This window comes from Sturnus vulgaris, chromosome 19 (assembly GCF_052056855.1).
Source record: "Sturnus vulgaris isolate bStuVul1 chromosome 19, bStuVul1.hap1, whole genome shotgun sequence".
Classification (NCBI taxonomy): Eukaryota; Metazoa; Chordata; class Aves; order Passeriformes; family Sturnidae; genus Sturnus; species Sturnus vulgaris.
The window spans coordinates 3,733,149-3,750,738 of NC_142261.1; the positions used below are offsets into that span (position 1 = coordinate 3,733,149).

A 17,590-nucleotide genomic window follows, 5' to 3' on the forward strand; every position below is an offset into this window, starting at 1 on the left:
CGGCCGGGGGCGGGCAACGGCGAGCGGGCCGCGGGGCGGGGCTGCGGGGCGGCCGGGGCAGCGGGACACAGCGGGACACAGCGGGACATAGCGGGACACAGCGGGACACAGCGGGACATAGCGGGACACAGCGGGACACCGGCACCGACACGGGCCGGGGTACCACACACCGGCACCCGGCACCGCCAGCGACGCGTGTCGGGGCATCAGAGATCGGCATCGACCTGACCTGACCCCACCCGACTCGGGCCGGGCCGTCAGAGATCGGCACCGGCACCCCCGACCGATCCCCGCAGGGCCGCGCTTTCGCTTTCGCCGGTCCCTGACCCGGTCCCTCGCAGCGGCCGGGCCGGGCCCGGTGCTCGGAGCTGTGAGGGGAGCGGGCCCGGCACCGCACGGAGCCATGGCCATCGCGGCCGTGCCCGCCGCCGAATCCCGGCTCTGCGGCAACTGGTAAGGCCGGGCCGGGGTCGGTGAGGGCCGGGGGTCGGTGAGGGCCGGGCCGGGGTCACTGAGGGCCGGGGGTCGGTGAGGGCCAGGCCGGGTTCAGTGGGGGCCGAGGGTCAGTGAGGTCCGGGGGTCAATGGGGACCAGGCCGAGGGTCGGTGTAGGCCAGGCTGGAGCCGGGGTCGGTGCAGGTTGGACTCGGTGTCAGCCGGGCCGAGCCGACCCCGCCATTACATCGGGGAGCAATTCCTTGAAATGCTGTGAAATACCGGACACGACTGTATGGCCTTTCTGTAAACATTTGGGCGTCGGATTTCCCTCTGGCTTTGCAGGGGACTGAACAGAAACCGAAACGTTTGGGTCAAAATCCAGGCTGGGTTTTCAGTGAGATCCGCACAAAGCACACGATTACAAATTTTTTTTTCAGCCGTTCAGTGGCTCAAGAGCAGAAATACAAACATAGGAGGGTAGGCAGTGTTTTTGTGGAAGGTTCTCTCTTTGATTTCACCTCTTTGCAGAACCCCGGCCTTGGTAATCCAATGGCTGGTAAGGAGTCACCTCACAAGTTGTCTCTCGAATACAAGCAGCTAAAGAAATTAACTTTTTCTGCAGTTGTTTCTCCCCAAAAGACATCAGAATTCAGACAGTTTCTTGCAACATCAGCCTGGTTTGTTTGGTCTGCACAGTTCAGTCGCTGCTGTTGGACTTTGTTGCTTTGCCAGGCTTTTGCCTGCCTGGGATCTGGCAGGGGAGAGAGCTGGACAGCTCTGGTTTTAGAAAACAAAAGGTTATAAAATTAATTTAGGTGTTTTCAAGGTGGATTTCTTGGAAAGGAGATGATCCATGTCGAAATGATGCTGCCTGTTTAAGGCAGGAGTAAGGACTGAGCTCCAAGTGCCTCAGTTCCTTTTGGTCCTTTTGTCTTTGGTTTCAAGACAGAAAATGAGCATCTTAGAAATGAGGTGATTTGGGGAATTTTGGGGTAAAATAAAATAAGTTGGGGAATTTTGGGGTGCAGAGTAGTGTTGTTACTGCTGGGGCTCTGAGCAGCCTGGTCTGTGGAAGGTGCCCCTGTGAGCTTTAAAGTCTCTTCCAACCCAAACCATTCCATGGTTCCATTATCCTGGAACAGGATGTGTCAGGTATAAAGAAGAGGGTTTGACTGCTTTCCAAAGCACTGTTTGACCTCTCAGAGCCAAGTTATTTTCAGGAAGAAACTTTTATCTTCTTAGAATAATTTATTGATTTGAACCCTGGTGATAACTTGTTTATACTGCAAGATTTACCTTTTGCATAAAGAAATAAATCCACCTGGATTTTATCTTAATGCAATGTGACTTTTGCATGTTAAATACATTAATACCCACCTGTGCTGGAACCTTGAGGCCTGGCTGGGCCTTTCTCTACTCACTTTAAACCGTGAATTCATTGAAATCTTTCTTAGCATTATTTTTCTGTTGTGAACAGCTGCTCAGATTACTTGTCAGTGTGTTTCTGCTCAGTAACCTCAGCGACTTTCTCACAGCAAAAAGGATATTCCTGCAGTCAATTTCATCATCCATGAAATCCACTGCAGAAGAAATATTGAAATATGCCCCTACTGCAGCGACTCCATCCCAAAGTCTGAGATGAAGAACCACATTGAGTCTGAACATGTGCAGGTGAGAGATATCTCTGCTCTGAAACTGCTCATTTCTGTGGAAATTCCTCTAATGAGCTCTCCTTGCTGTAGGTTACCTGCAAGTGTAGGATGAAGATGGAAAGCAGCCTCCTGAAGGATCATGAGGTTGGTGGATTTTGTATCATTGAAGCCTTGGGGGATACTCTGGTGTTTCACTGACTCCAGAGCCTTTCTGTCAGCCAGCACCTGGATTCCAGCCTGGGGCTTGTGCATCCTTTTATTGAGTGATGCTTCCTAAACTCACAGCCTCTGGGAGAAAGGATTGGAAACTGCCTGGAGCCACTCAGGGCTTCATATCAAAGGAATATTTGTGATAATTGGTGATTTTTTTATCCTTTTCAGTTGAAAAATAGCTATTTAAAATATGATTGACTTTTTTTCATTCCTTTACCGGTTCATGTTTCTGCTAGAGCCATTATGTGATTTCTAATAACTCAATCTGTCCAAACAGACTTTAAAAATAGCCTGTAAAATAAACTAAAATAGGCCAGAGTGGGATTTTCTGAGTTCTGAATCCAGTTGGCTGCTGTCACAGACAATCTTGTTATAAATGTCATCCCTTCCTTTCCTGTGGGCTCCTTTAGAGACAGCTCTGGAACTGCCACCTCAGCCTGCTGATTGCTGAGGGAAAAAGGATTTTCTTTGGAAATCTGTCCAGTTCTAAACCCTGGGAGTAGCTAATCCTGCCTGTGTGTGCGTGGTGCTTTTGGATTGTTAAGCAAATGATGATGTTTTACTAGTGCAGCATCTGCAAATACCACATATTTTATTTATTTTTAACTCTTCTGAAGGGCACCTCAGCTGTTTGGTGTGGGGTAAAAAACGTGCCCAAACAGTTCTTGAGCAGTAAGTGAGAAACCAATGTGGATTTTAGCTGTGCTCATGGAATGCAAGCAGGTTTTGGGTTGTACCTAAAACCCAAATCCAGAAAGCTCCGTGTGACCCTGGGGGATTTAAAATCACGTCCTGAGTGTCTGAAGAGCTTCAGCTGCCTCCAACTCGTGCATTCCCACGTTGTACCTTATTCCAGATGATTCCTTTGGATGTGGCCGAGGACACAACAGAGAGCTCCAAAGCTGAGAAAACTCATTGTTGCCCACGGCAAGGGTGACCCTGTGTGTTTTGCAGGCATCCTCGTGTCCCCTGCGCCCCGTGCTGTGCCAGTTCTGTGACATCCAGCTGGCCTTCAGCAAGCTGCAGGAGCACGAGCTGTACTGCGGGGCCAGGACCGAGCCCTGCGGGCGCTGCGGCCGCAACGTCCTGCTCAGGGAGCTCAAGGAACACCCCCGAGTCTGTGGCACAGAGGAGAAGGCAGCCAGGGGGAGCAGGACTGCACCAGCATTTGGGAATGAGGATGGAGCCACGAGGAGCCAACAGGGAGCAGGTACTGGGGATGGGTTTGGGAAGATCCAGAGAGGGGGAACAGGAGATTTAGAGCAGCTGTGGGACACAACTCTAGGGACAGAATCCTTAAGAGACAGAACCTTAGGGACACAACCCCAGGGACAGAGCCCTTAAGGGACACAACTCCAGGGACAAAACCCCTAAAGACAGAATCTTAAGGGACAGGACCCCTAAGGGCGTTTGTGAGAACAGCATGAAGAAATCAAAAGTGAGAAAAAGTGGACAAAGGAAGAAGAATTTTTCTCCATCCTCCTGGATTTGGTAGAGGTGCCCTTTGCTTTGAGATGCTGAACTCCAGGAGAGTCCACGTGTGAAACCTTGGGGCTGAGTCTGATGTCCAGGGGGAGCCGCTGGTGGCAGCTTTGATGTTCTCACATATTTACAATATTTGTCTTTTGAAGGGGATGAACTAGAGAGACCTGAAATCCTTCATTCCCAACTTGCAGAAGACTGGAACGCTGACCTGGACTATGTGTTGGCTCTGAGCCTGCAAAGTGAGAATAATCCTCACCATAACACTGCAGCTGACATCCCCAGGGATTTCTGGGAATACGACTACACCAAAGAGCCTGGACAATCTGCCCATCTAGATGGAGCAGACCTGTCCAGCATCCTCTCCTGTGACTCTCCAAGGTCCTTTAGCACATCAAACCACAGCAAAATAGGTATAAACACTGTTGTGGTGGGATTTAACCTTAAATTTGAAGGGAGGGGAAAAGGAAAGTTTGGATTGGGAGTGTTAAAGATTACCTAGGTATTTTAAAACATCAAAACCACTCTTTTTGAGACTCCTAAAGCAAAGCAGCAAGTGAAGAAATAAAAGCTTAGTAAAAGTTGTGGGTCTCTGACCTTGGTGTATGGTGGGAGCCTAGATGGGGAACAAGGTTCTTGTGGAAGTAAAAATGGTGGGAAGGAGGATCTGGGGGAGACCTGGAGTGCAGCTTGTTGTGAGAGGAGAAATGGCACCAAAGGGTTTAATGAGTTTTTTTTTTCCAGACTCTGTTGCAGACAAGGAGATGATCATGTTGCCCTGTGAGTTCTGTGAAGAACTTTGTCCTGCTGAAGATCTGATCCTTCACCAGGTTTGGGACTTCTTGTGCCTTGGGGTTTGCAGTGAAGACTTTTGTGTGGCTGAAAAGGGTGTGGGTGGCATTGAGAGAACTCTGGCATTTGTGTCTTTGCCAAGGAGAGTGGTTTTCAGTGCCCACCTGTCTCATCAGGAAAGGTGATTTTTCTGTGTTGTTTGTGTAACAGACAGGGTGTAACCCAGCAAGTGCCTTTGCCTCGTTCAGTAAGAGAAGTTCTTCTCCAAATCCATGGGAATACAGTGGGAGGTCCAGCAGCCACAGGACTGTTCCTTCATCCCAGCCCCAAGCTGTCCAGGCAGAAGGAGACATCATGATTCCATGTGAATTCTGTGGCATCCAGCTGGAAGAGGAAATTCTCTTTCATCACCAGGTACTGAACAGGACAGGATCTGTTGGGTCATATCCCATTGTTTGAGGATGGGCTCAGTCCCAGGGGATCTTGTGGCACATTTCAGGAATTCAGGGAGCTGCCTCTGGCTCAGACCTGCCCACACAAAGCTCTGGGATCTGTGTGAAGGGTTGTGCCACACTGAGGCTCCTCCTGAAAAGTACTGGATTAATTTGAAAGCTCTTGAAATGAAACGAAACAAAAGGGCCTGAAATTGCACAATCAGAATGTTTGAGTCACACAGAAAATGAAGTTGAGCCCTGGATGAGTCAGCTGAGGGGAGAGAGGAGCACAAGGGTAGGAGGGAAAGTAGAGAACAGCCCTGGGAGTGGTGTGCCCAGGGAAGAGTCCTCTGGAATCTGCTGCTGTTACAGACAAGATGGGAGGCTGCTGAGCTCACCCATTCTCTGTGTCATGGTTCATTCACATTCTTAGTCCCAACAAGCTGCTGAAGTTTGGGTTGGTTGTTCTGGGCCTCTCCTCTCCCAGGGGCTCAGCAAAATCAGTGATCTGGGAACGAGATCTGATAAAACTTGAGAGTTTCTCACAGAATCTCAGAATGGTTTGGGTTGGAAGGGATGTTGAAGCCCAGCCCATCCCACCCCTTGCCGTGGGCACGGACACCTTCCAGTAGCCCAGGTTGCTCCAAGCCCAGTCCAGCCTGACAGGGGGATGGAACTGGATGAGCTTTAAGATCTCTCCCACTTAAATCATTCTGGGATTCCACAAGAACAATTCCCTACTCACCTTAACATCCCCAAGTTCTGCTGCTCTGCAGTTTTCTCAGGAATTTTCACCTGAGTGAGCTTCACTTGACCAGCACTGTGTGTTCTGCTGCAGCACCACTGTGACCTGCGCCCTGCCAGCCCCACAGGTGACATTCCAGCTCAGGAGCTGCCAGCTCAGCCCCACAGGGACAAACAGGAATCACCAGAGCCGGCTCGGCGACGGATCCGCCACCAAGGTGTGGGCAGAGCACGGCCTGAGCTGCCCTGGGCTTGCTCTGAGGGGATGCTGCTCCCCTGCTCTGTCTCAAAAATCTTCCATGGACCTGTGCTCTTGGTCTGGGTGCAGGGAGGGAGGATTAAATCAGTGTCCTTGGGGATCCTGGGATGGACACGGGTTGTTCCTTATGCTGAAGTTATTGTTTCTGTTAAGCTCCATGTCCTGTCCCTGCAGGAGATGTTTCTCCTTGGCCCACAGAAGGCTTTGGGAAGCTGGGGCTGTGCCCTGCTGCAGGGACCAGGCTGAGGACGGAGGTGGCCAAGGCTGGGAATGCAGCGTTGTCCCCTCCAGGGAGAGCCGGGGACGGTCTGGCCACGCGGGGCAAGCTCAGGAAGGGGAACGGCAGCGAGGGGACACCGAAGGACAGAGGTGACTCTGCAGCTAGGACAGCACCCCGGGCAAGACCTGCTCACTTCCAGGCAGAAACCTTCAATTCCAGCTCCTCCAGAGCTGCTCCAGCCCAGCCAAGGTAATGCTTTTGCTTGCTGGTCTGTTCCACTTCTTACAGCTAGTGCAAATCTGGATCCCCTTGGCTTTGTAGCTGAAAGGGTTTTCAAAGGCTTTCAGACTGACCCAGTTGAATTTGGCTGGTGCTTATCTGAATTTGAAACAACAAATTTAGGTTTTTATCTCAAAATAGAACAGACCCACTGGTCACTGGGATAAAATGTAGGATAAGGCCTCATTACCTGTCCATGGGAGAGCTCTGGTCTCACCTGGGCTCTGAACAGGAGCTGGTTCTGCTGCTGCAACACCTGGGCCAGGGCTCTCCCTCGCCCTTCCCTGTCTCCCTGCTGTGTTGTCCTGTGTTTATCCAGCACGGGTGGCTTTGCCTGCTCTGAAGGTGTCCCTGTCCCTGTCCCGCAGCTCCAGCGCCGCGGGAGGGAGGAGCCTGGGGCTGACTGATGGGCACAGCGGCCTCCGGCGCCGCGGCTCCAAGGTGAGGCTGCAGCTCCTGCTGGTTTTGCCAGGACAAGGAGCTGCTTTTTACAGCCCTCCCTTATTAAGTCCTATTCGAAACCAGCATTTTTTCTTTTCCCCCTCCCCTAAGGCAAAAGCCCAGAGCCCAGCAGCTGGACACCCGGAGGAGTGAGCCAGTGCCTGTGGAAAACCTGGAGTGCCCGGCCCTGGTCCCAGGCTCTGCCAGACTCGTTGGGCCAAGCACAAGCAAGTTCTGACATTGAGCTTCAATTTTTAGGTAGTGACCATTTTCTAAATCTCTATTTTTAATCTGTGAGAGCAACCTTCAGGTTTTTATGTCTCTGATTGCCTCGAGCACCACCCTCAAGACATCAAATTGAGTCTTACCTTGGGCCCCAGCTGAGTTCTGTGTCCTGTGGGCTCCTTGTGCCACCCCGAGCTCTGGGTGTGTCCTGCCCTGGGATGCTCAGGCACAGCTGGTGACACCATCAGGGAGCAGTCAGTGCTCTGGACCTGTCCCACACCGAGCAGGGTTGAGGGTTGGGGCTCCAAGCTTTCTCAGTGCTGCATTTTCAAGTTAAAAGCTTTTCAAGTTCCTTGGAATAAAATTTCTCTGACGCTGTCCCAAACTGTTGTGCAGTGCTATCTGTCCCCTGGGGTGGCTGAGGGCATGTCCCAGCCCCATGTGAGGATCCATTCCCACCGTTATTCCCTGCCCTGGCTTCCTGTTGGGACTTTGGGAGTTGGGGGCAGATCCTGGATAACACCCGAAACATCAGCCTAATGAGGGAGGTGCAGCAGGTGGCCCTGGCAGGGCTGATCAGCCACCCCTGGGGCAGGCTCATGGCTCAGGCCTTGTCTCAGGTGCCACCTCCATCCCATTGGAACAGCCAGAGCTCAACGATGGCTGGAGGGAACTTCTAAAAGAAAAAGAATTTATAGATGCTCCCACCAAATGTGATTATTTAGACAAGAAAAGAAGAATAAAGGTATTTAAAAGCAAGGGGACACCAAGCCTGTGTTCTTCCCATTCCTGGGGAGAAGGGCTGTGGGAAGATCAGGGAATGAGAACTAGGCCTTAAGGTTTGGGATGGATAATGGGGTGCTGTGGGTCAGGAATCACCAAGTATGACAAATAATGACTGAAGTGGCAGAACTGGTGCTGTGCCTCAGGCACAAGGAACAGCCCAGAGGAACAACCTCAGCAGTAGCTGTGCTACCCTTTGGTACAAAACCCTAAGGTTTTGTTCCAAGTAACACAAAAAACCCAGAAAAGTGAGATTTCAACAGAGAAGCTGCAGCTCCTTTGTCCCCCTTCTCCTCCTCTGCCTCAGCAGCTCCAGCAGCAGATCCCAGTCCCTGCACCCCAAAGAAGGACACAAACACCTCCAGGGATGTTAAGAATCTCCTTTATGCAGGTGTACACTCGATGGCCAAGAGCACTTACAGGTTAATGCCGTGTATGGAACCGAGATGGACACACACCAAGCTAGAACTAATACCCAGCTCCAGAGTTTTTCCATTGTTTAGTATAATTTTACATTCTGAATGAATATATATTAAAAAAAATAATAATAATCATCACAAACCAATCTTTGCTTCGACAAACAAGCCTAGTACAGACAATGTCAAGTTCATTTAAAGCACGAGGAATTAAGGATGATTAGAAAAGCTTTAATTAAAAGGCCATTTGAGCCACAGCTGGGGTGCTGCAGCACTTCCTTCCCAGGAGCATGGAATTTAAAAAAAAACAAACCAAACCAAAAAACTCCCACAATTCCTCTTGTGGGGCTCATCCTGTTGTCCAGAACAAACCAAAGTCGATGGAAGTTGGTTATTGGTGTGACTTTGTCCTGTAGAAGAAGCTTCATTTACACCCCCAGGTGCAAACGGCAGCGACGAGAAGTTCGTTATTTGTAATCATAAATAATTAACTGTAATAAATACGGATCAAGTAACGTTCCAGCACACGCCCGGGGCCGGTGCAGGTGTGCTCCACTCGGATGTGCCTCCCCAAGGAGCACACACACAGTAGCAGCAGTTTCTTACTCACAGCTGGAACTGGAGCCTTGGGAACCGCTGGCACACGGAGCCCTCCGGGATGGCCCCTCCGGATCACACCCCGGGACAAGCCCAGGGAGAGCCCAGGCCGGGGCCACAGCTCTGCCATGGAATCCAGCCGGCGTTCCCCACGTTTCCTGCCTGGGAATGCGTTGTTGTCCCCACGGGAACAAACCGGCTCCAAGCCGCTCGTCGGGCTTCGTTTCCCTCGGTCTTTGTAAACTCCAGGTGTTCCCGCTTGCTCCGAGTGGTTTCTGAGCTACATAAACGCTTCTACCAGGAAATGGACGAGATTCAAGAGTAAATATTCTTCCTACATGGATCTGTTCCCTGGACAGGGCAATATGCATTGGGAGGGTAACAGCTTCCTAACCACGGGGTTGGGAGACTCCAGATGCCGACGACTACCTACGACTGCTGCACACACATTCCCATTCCCACTCGCTCACAGAAGAACAAGGACACCCATCCCAAACTCACACTGCCTCTCCTGCATCCCACACACTCAGCGTTCCCACTATTCACAATAATGTACAATAAATACATTTGGGATTCCCGGGAGCTGCTCCAGAGCCATGGGACACCAAGCTGAAGGTTCGGTCACCTCAGCCAGAGCCTCCCGGGCAGCACCGATGGATTCCGGGATGGTCTCTTCCTCAGAACTCAGGATCCGGGGGATCAGCAAAGCTGGAATGTCCCAGAAATCCTGGTGAGGGATGAGACACCTGTGGAGGGGCTGCTCTGAACCACCAGAACAGCAGTGAAATGTGGAGTTGTTCCTGCTCCGCTCCCAGCTTTCCACACAAAACGGGAGCTTTATCTTCCAACAGGTGACTGCGTCCTCCTGCCGGGTGTCAGAGGTTTTTAGGATAATTTGCTCTTGGATCAAAAGATTTTTGAGTACAAAAATGAGTTCCAGGTGTTTGAGCACCCCCTAGTTGTTCTGAGAGCTCGCTGGGATAGTCCCAGATTTTCAGGATGGACTGTGATATCTTACACCCTTTGGAGAGAAGCTGTTTTGTTCTGCTCATATTTTAATTACAATAAATTATTTTGTTGCTGAGCAAAGCAGACATTCAAGAACATCTAGGGCAGGAACCCAATGGAATCACAGCCCTTTCACTGTTCTATTGGAAATTTTCCCAAAAGTGTTGAGCTGAACCCCTCAGTTCCCTGTGGCAGCCCCCATGTGCTTGGTCAGAGTTTAAAAAAATTTGAAGGAAAGTGGTGGAAAGGTGGAAAAGCAGTTTGGCAGCAAAGTTCCTGCTTCAAACCTCAAGCAAGTGCCACAAATCCTGCCCACACGGTGACTCCCTCCCCACACTCAAACTTGGCATTTTTGTACTCAAAAACCTCTTGGGGAGAGTGATCCATGAGCCTTCCCCTCCGAGGGCTCCCGGGCTTGGAATGCCCTCCCTGCCAGTGGTGTTTGCATGGGGCAGACCATTGTGGATTACAAAATTAGAAATGTACAGGTGGAAAGGTTGTTTTTTTTTTTTTCCCCCAAATTAAATTATACACAAACCGGTCTTTACTAAACTATCCTACAAATATTCCACAAACAAGGCAGCAAAAGAACCAGTCCACCACAAAGTCTACGAATACAAAATGGAAGTCTTCCGGGAATTACTGTAACGGGAACGAAGGTTCAGGAAATAAATTAACCCCCAAGCCCATCCCACGGGAGGTGCCGGATGGGAACTGAAGGGGTTCCACTGGGCAGAGTCACGGAGTCACCTCCAGGCGTTCCCGGCTCCTGCTCAGCCGCTGAGCGGATCCTCCCGGTAGTGGATGGCGTAGCGGAGCTTCTCCAGCATGATGTCCAGCGAGGAATACTGCGGGAGCTTGATCATGAACATGCAGGTCTCCACTCGGATGTACCGCGAATCCGGGGAACCTGCGGGGAGCCACAGCCAGGGGTCACAACTCAGCCCAACACTTCCCTTCCTGAGCTATGCAAAATCCAATCCCCAGTGCTGGAGGGATTTTGAATCCTCAGTGTTTCTGTGCTTCTCCATCAGGCCTCGTGCCAGTGTTTTTCCAATGGTTTAATAATTTTAAAAGCATTTCAGACAAATAGCAAAGTTTCTCTGCATCTCTACAGGGTAAAGTTTTAATCATGGAATGCCAGAACAGTTTGGGTTGGAAAGGATCTTAAGGCTCATCCAGTTCTGCTCCCACCACGGGCAGGGAACCTTCCACTGGATGCAGCTCAAGTTTTATGTGAAATTTTATTTTTACATCATTTAAACCCCAGTTCTCTCTTTATTTACCCTCATAACCACCTGTTCATTAAACTTTGTCACTGTTCATTGAACACCAGTTAAAGGGGGGGGCAGAAGCAGCTCCTGTCCCTTGGGAAGTGCCCGTCCCGTACCTGCGGCGCCGTCGGGGGGCGCGATTTTCATGGGATAGGGGGGGACGTGGGCGGTGTCGGGGCCGCCGTCCTTGCAGGGGCAGGTGAAGGGGATCCTCTCCTGGTTACAGGCAAACTTGATGAACTTGCAGAGCTCCTCCTGTGTGAACATCTCCAGGGCACTCCAGAAGAACTCGATGTGCTGGTCAGTCTCCATCAGTCCCACCTGGTACATGGTGTGTGCCTGAGGGGACAGGGACACGTGTCCACTGCTGCTCTGCCCTCTCCTTTCAGCCATCTTCCCCATTACACTTTTAAATCAAGGAAGTTCAAACTCTTACTTCCTCTCTGCACAAGCCCCACCCTATTATTTCCTGAATCCAGTGAAATTTTAATAAACTTCCTTGGAGGCAAAGGGGTGCCCAAGCAGTTCCCCAAGGATGTCCTGGCTGCACCAGAAGCAGAAGATTCTCCCCTCCCACCTTCCCATGGGAGGATCCCCCTGTCTGTGTCCCACAGGAGTGTGGCCAAAGCACCTTGAGGAATTCCAGGTTGATGTAGGGAAGGCCACAGGTCCTCAGCTCCATCTCCAGGGGGGTGAGTGTGGTCAGGAGCTGCAGGGGGATGATGGAGCCCAGCCCTGCCCTCACTGCTGTCATGCACTCCGGGGTCTGCAGCTCCCGCATGCGCAGGCTCCGGATGGCGGCCGCGTACACGTCCTTGTTCTCCCACCTGCAGGGACACAGATCTGGGATGAGGGAGGAACACCTGGGAGAGCCCTCGTGCCCCATTCTGTGCTACACATGGAAGGGTTTTATGGAGAGATCCTCATCTGGAATAATCCAGAGTTACCAAAACACACTTTGCATTCTGATGTGTCCCAGTTAATTCTGCTCTCCTCTGCTTCCTCCTCTCCTCCCACCTGCCCATCCCTCACAGCTGGGACCAGCCCTGCTCCTCTCTCTTACAGACCCAAACAGCACCAGTGATCCCAAGTTCTGCCAACTTCTCACAACGCAAAGCTTTCCCAGATCATTCCAACTTGTTACAAAAGCACCTCTGGAGAGGCTGTGCTTGGAGAGTGGTTCCAGAGATGTTCTGTGCCACATCCAGCCTGGAAGGCTGTTCCTTACCCCACAGGGATGTGCCTGCCCCTGGGACACAGCTCCACCTCCTCCCCAGTGAGGCTCAGGTAGGTGAATTTGCAGCAGGGTTTGTTGGGGCAGTCGGGGCTCTCTGTTGCCAGGTGCTGGGAGGCGATTTCAGCACACAGAGCTTCCAGCTCCGTCTCGTCACTGATCTGTCACACAACAAGGACAAGGACCTGGTCACCAGCATGGCAGTGCCTCGTCACAGCTGTCCCCACAACAGGGACTCAACTCCAACATCTCCAAATCCTGCTTTGGAGGTTCTGGTCTGGTTTAGCAATTCCAGTAAATATTTCAGAAGCTGGAATTCCACCGTGCCCGGCAGCAGGGGAGCGTGGGAAACTTCTCCAAGGCAACAGGATGTAAAATCCTGCATCCAAGAGGAATCTCCCAACCATCTCCCAACCCTGCTTCCATGAAAAACCACCTGGCAGCAATGTGCCATGGGGGAATCCTGAGGAAAAGGAGGGAAAAGGGACCTACATTTTCAAATTTTTTCACATAGTTGTAGGTGAGGATGTCGGCTTCCTGCAGATCCACGTCGGGATCCAGGGGCTCTCCCACCAGGGTTTTCCAGAAGGAGGGCAGGAGGTCCAGGGGCAGAGGAACATCAGCTCGGATGGCAATGCCCAGGAGCTGCCCAAAGAAATGGAAGAGCTGCTCCTCGGCGTAGGTGATGGGGCTGGGGGTCAGGATGTACTTGCCCTGTGGAGAGAAGGGGGCACACAGGGCAGGATTGAGGGGCTGGTGCTGGAGGCCTGTGGAAGTGTTCTGACAATGTTTAGTTGGATACCAAAGGATCTGCCTGTATCTTACACATTGGTATCACCTTATCACTTCCTGATCAAATCAACTCCAGAAAGTTCCCACTTTGCCAAGCTGTGATCAACACTCAGGATTTTCTGGACTTGTTATACCAGTTTGATATCTAAGCCTTTCAGCTGTGGGATATTTCTGAGTCTGGATTTGCAGAGCCAGGTTTACTACACACTTGGTCTTAAGATGAGGGAACTGAGCTGTTTCCTACCCTAAGAATATTCCCAGGACGGAATTACTGAGAATTCTTTGGACCATCAGCTTTATCTTGCTTCTAGAGAACATCTACTGCACAAAAGACACTAAATAGCATGGATGGAGCATCTTATTCTCCTGGCAGTGTGACAGATCTTTCTGGTGACATTCCTGGAGTAAGGCCACAGAATAAAAATTCATTGAAGTTCACCAGTTTGGGACAGACAACCTCTAAGCCAGACAACTGAACCTCACTCACTCTGAACCCTGCCCAAGAGTTTTAACTCTGCTCCATTTTGCTGCTTTGCCTCCTTCTCCAAGTAGCTGCTGCACACAAGAGGTGCAACATGGGATTCACCAACTCCCACTCCCAGCTCTCCCAGGATGTGGGACCTGCTTGTTTCATGGATCTGAGGCCTCTCACCAAATGTGTCCCACTCCTGTTCAAACCCAGCACTCAAAAAGAGAAAACATCCCTCATTTTTGGCATTGGGATCTCACACCTTGTTCTTATTGACAGCAGAGCTGGGGCACAGCAGGAGCAGGGAGAGGGAGGAGCTCTGGAGCTCTTTACACACTTGCCACAGGAAGTGACGGAAAGATCCACCTGGAAAAGAGAGAGGGAAAACAATGAAAATATTCCACTCACTGGTGCCATGGAGCCTGGTCCCCACTCCCTGGTGCCACAGAACCCTGTCCCTGCTCCTTGTTCCCCCTGTCCCCACTCCCTGGTGCCATGGAGCTCTGTGTCCACTCTCTGGTGCCCTGTCCCCATTCCTACTCCCAGTCCGTGTCCCCACTCACTGGCGCCCTGTGTCCCCGTCCCCATCCCCACTCCCTGGTGCCCTGTCCCTGTCCCCATCCCCACTCCCTGGTGCTCTGTGTCCCCATCCCCACTCCCTGGTGCCCTGTCCCTGTCCCCTATCCCCATCCCCACCCCCCTGTGTCTCTGTCCTCACTCCCTGGTGCCCTGTGTCCCTGTCCCCGTGTCCCCATCCCCACTCCCTGGTGCCCTGTGTCCCCGTCCCCGTGTCCCCGTCCCCACTCACTGGTGCCGTGCACCTCCTCCCCGGTGAAGCGGATGTTGAAGGCGTACGTGGGGTCTCCCCCGCTGGCCAGTTTGACGCAGAGCTGGGACGAGGGGACGCAGCCGAGCTGCCGGGCAGCCTGGCAGAAGTAGGAGTTCTCAGAGGAACGGATCTCCCCTGGCCAACACAAAGGCAAAAGTGAACCCCCAGCCTCACAAAGCAGCAGCTGAGCTGTGCCTTGCTGCACTCGGGCTGGGAGGGATCCGTGCTCGCACCTCCAACGATCTCCAGGGGATCCAGGGTGATTTCTGGGGCTGCGTGGTCAGCAGTTCTTTGCACAGTAGCGTTGAGCACTCTGTTCATGACGGTGACTTTTGTGTCATAAAAGATTAAACCTGAAGAAACAAGCACATTTCAGCAGTTAATCTACTCCTGAAACTCTCCAGTGGACAATGGTGGAATAAAAGTTTCCCCTTCATTCGATTAGCCATGTCTTACCTATCGAAATTTGAAAAAAAAAAAAATTCATAAAATCACGGAATGGTTTCCATGATTCCACTCATCCAGTTTTATACCCCCTGCCATGGGCAGGGACACCTTCCACAGTCCAGGTTTCTCCAAGTCCCATCTATTTGTTCCTCATGTTTTCTGGAATAAGTGCACTGGGATAGAACACTGATGAACACAATCCCAATGTTCTATAAATAGATCCCAGCAACTCCACCACAATCTCTGTAAATAGGAACACTTTGCCAAATAGTTTTCAGCAGTCTGAGATGTTTTGACAGTAAAGCTACAAGCAAAAATGATAAAAAATAGGGCTGTGACACTGCCCCAAAAATATATTAAATATCTCATATCTCTGTGAAGAGAAATCTCTGAATGTTCCTCACTCCCCCATACTGGTTTAGGAGTGTTTTTTTCCAGCTGGGCCAATACAAAAACCTCCTTTCATACACTGACACCCCCGGTGAATTCTGTATCTTCTTCTTCAGAAAACAAATCTGGGCAATGTAATGAGCCAAATCTTGGGGGTTTTTTGTACCTAATGAAGGCTGCAAAAATACTGTGATGCACTTCTAGTATTTTCTTGATCTTGCTAATGCTACAACAGCAAAGTTCTCAACATTCACCCGATCTGCTCATTAACTAACAAAAGAGTTTTGATTTCTGGATACTCCCTGGAGGATAAAGACCCACAGACACAGAAGATGGAAAAACTCCCTCTGTGATCCCACTCTCCTTTAAAAGCAAACCAAGAGAGAAATGCTGTAAGAGTTGAAATGAGGGATGTGGGGCTCCAGGTGGCTCTATAAAATGCTGTTTATTGTATCCAGATGATGCAGCAATTCACAGGTCGTGGGTGACAAGAGCCCAGCTCACAGCATTTTCAGCCACAGCCTTGGGTTCCTCTGAAGCCAACTCTAGTTCTGGTTGCTATGCATTATATACCTTCCATTGCAGAGCATCTTAAATCGTGACAACTAATCAATACTTTTACTATAATCTATAGCCTATTATAACTACTAACATTACTATATCCATGTTATTATTTTCTAATCACAAAAAGTATGTTACAGTTTAAGCTAGAAGTTGTTTTTCAGTTTTCTCGGAGTAAAAAATTGAGATCTTTTCTCTACTTGCAAAATTGGTTTTCTTGTTTGTCTGTAAATTTTTTTTTGCTTAGTAAAAATATATTTTGTTTAAGGTACATTTATCCTTTGCTTTAAGTCATAAAACCCCCTTCCAACTCACATGCTAACATACACTTTGCCTTCTAGTTATCCAGTAAGACTAACCCAGCAATTCTTCTACATCAAAACTTACTATCAATCATTTCTATTCTTTCTTCAAATTCTACATTCAAAGATCTTTCTGTTATACACACATTTGTAAGACCTTCCTGTCAAATCCTTATCTTTTCCAAAGAAGTGTGCCCTGTGCCCAGTGTCCCCTGCCCCGTGCCCCGCTGACCTTTGGCCTCCTGCAGTAAGGCAGCGATGCTGTTCCCGTACATGTCGCTCTGGCGCAGCTCCACCAGCGGCAGGAAGAACGTCTCCAGGGTGGTGTTGAGGGACTGCAGGAGGGCAAAGCGCAGCCTCAGGCTCTCCACGGGGACATCTGCAGGGGGAAACGCCCAGTCAGAGACACCAACAGATTCCTCACCTCCTGCAAATCCCAGCAGGTTTGGTCCGGGAGCCACACGAGCCCCTTCCAAAGCAGCCTCTCTGATCCCTGTGCTGAGGATGCAGAACAGCATCCCCCATGTTCCTCTGTGGATCTTGAGTCTCAGGATATAAGGCCAGAATCTCCCATTATCACTGCATTTTCCTCCTAAAGTGCTTAGAACAGGATTTAGGTGACTAAAATCTGCCCTAAGTCAAGAATGGAAATCCAGCCTTCCTTCCCCTGAAAGCTGAACCCACCAGGCATTTCCTGCTCCAGCCTCAGCTGGAAATTGTACTTGGAGAGCAGGGAGCAGCTGCAGTGCATCCCTGACTTTGCCCAAGCACACCCAAGGAGAGAGAAGAGCCAGACTTTTCCACTTGTAACTGAAGAATTTCCCAATATAAATTGAAAAGCACAATTCAAACCCTCATCCCACCGAGCCTCCAACCTCCAAAGGAACACCAGGAGCACTCCCAACTCCTCGCCTGTACAAAGCCTCTTTGCCAACCCTCCATACATACTCAGGAGACAGGCAATCCTGGGATCTGCAGCATCAGCTGGGTCCAGGTACACCTCGTGGGGGTGGAGGCGAGCGGGGGTGATGGCCAGGTGGCGGCACAGGCGGTTGATGTACTGCACCAGGGCCACGTCCATCTCCAGGCTCCACTTCCGTGACGCCTTCTGTGCGTGCCTGGCGTCGATGCAGGCACACCTGGCAGAGCACAGGGCACAGCTGCTCACTCACAGGGTGCTGGGCAGCCCCACACCTGCAGCACAGCTCCCCCCCACACCTGCAGCACAAGCTGGTGCCCTGCTCTTCACTCCCCTTTCCTTAAGCAGAGCTGTTTCATGACAAGAATCCCAGCTGATTCATCACCCATTT

General features: G+C 50.8%; 2 protein-coding genes across 5 annotated transcripts in view; one reads left to right on the forward strand and one right to left on the reverse strand.

Annotated features, from left to right (window-relative positions):
• The first annotated feature begins 1 nt into the window (after position 1).
• On the forward strand, positions 2-7,563 carry TRAFD1 (TRAF-type zinc finger domain containing 1). Its single transcript, XM_088176191.1, has 11 exons — positions 2-453; positions 1,973-2,108; positions 2,180-2,233; positions 3,257-3,512; positions 3,934-4,197; positions 4,529-4,614; positions 4,787-4,990; positions 5,849-5,972; positions 6,188-6,482; positions 6,881-6,953; positions 7,065-7,563. Exons 1-11 carry the CDS (start codon positions 404-406, stop codon positions 7,104-7,106), a joined length of 1,584 nt encoding a protein of 527 aa, XP_088032317.1. The 5' UTR covers positions 2-403; the 3' UTR covers positions 7,107-7,563.
• Positions 7,564-8,326: 763 nt separating this feature from the next.
• Positions 8,327-17,590, reverse strand: part of HECTD4 (HECT domain E3 ubiquitin protein ligase 4) — a 64,723-nt gene continuing 55,459 nt past the window's right edge. For all 4 annotated transcript variants that reach the window (XM_014874963.2, XM_014874961.2, XM_014874964.2 and 1 more), the window contains exons 67-76: positions 17,229-17,419; positions 16,513-16,659; positions 14,814-14,933; positions 14,560-14,715; positions 14,014-14,117; positions 12,983-13,204; positions 12,485-12,651; positions 11,888-12,083; positions 11,373-11,595; positions 8,327-10,892 (exon numbers count right to left, since the gene is read on the reverse strand). In XM_014874963.2, coding sequence (XP_014730449.2) covers positions 10,756-10,892; positions 11,373-11,595; positions 11,888-12,083; positions 12,485-12,651; positions 12,983-13,204; positions 14,014-14,117; positions 14,560-14,715; positions 14,814-14,933; positions 16,513-16,659; positions 17,229-17,419 — 1,663 coding nt within the window. In that variant the 3' untranslated portion in view covers positions 8,327-10,755. The remainder of the gene's footprint in view (positions 10,893-11,372; positions 11,596-11,887; positions 12,084-12,484; positions 12,652-12,982; positions 13,205-14,013; positions 14,118-14,559; positions 14,716-14,813; positions 14,934-16,512; positions 16,660-17,228; positions 17,420-17,590) is intronic.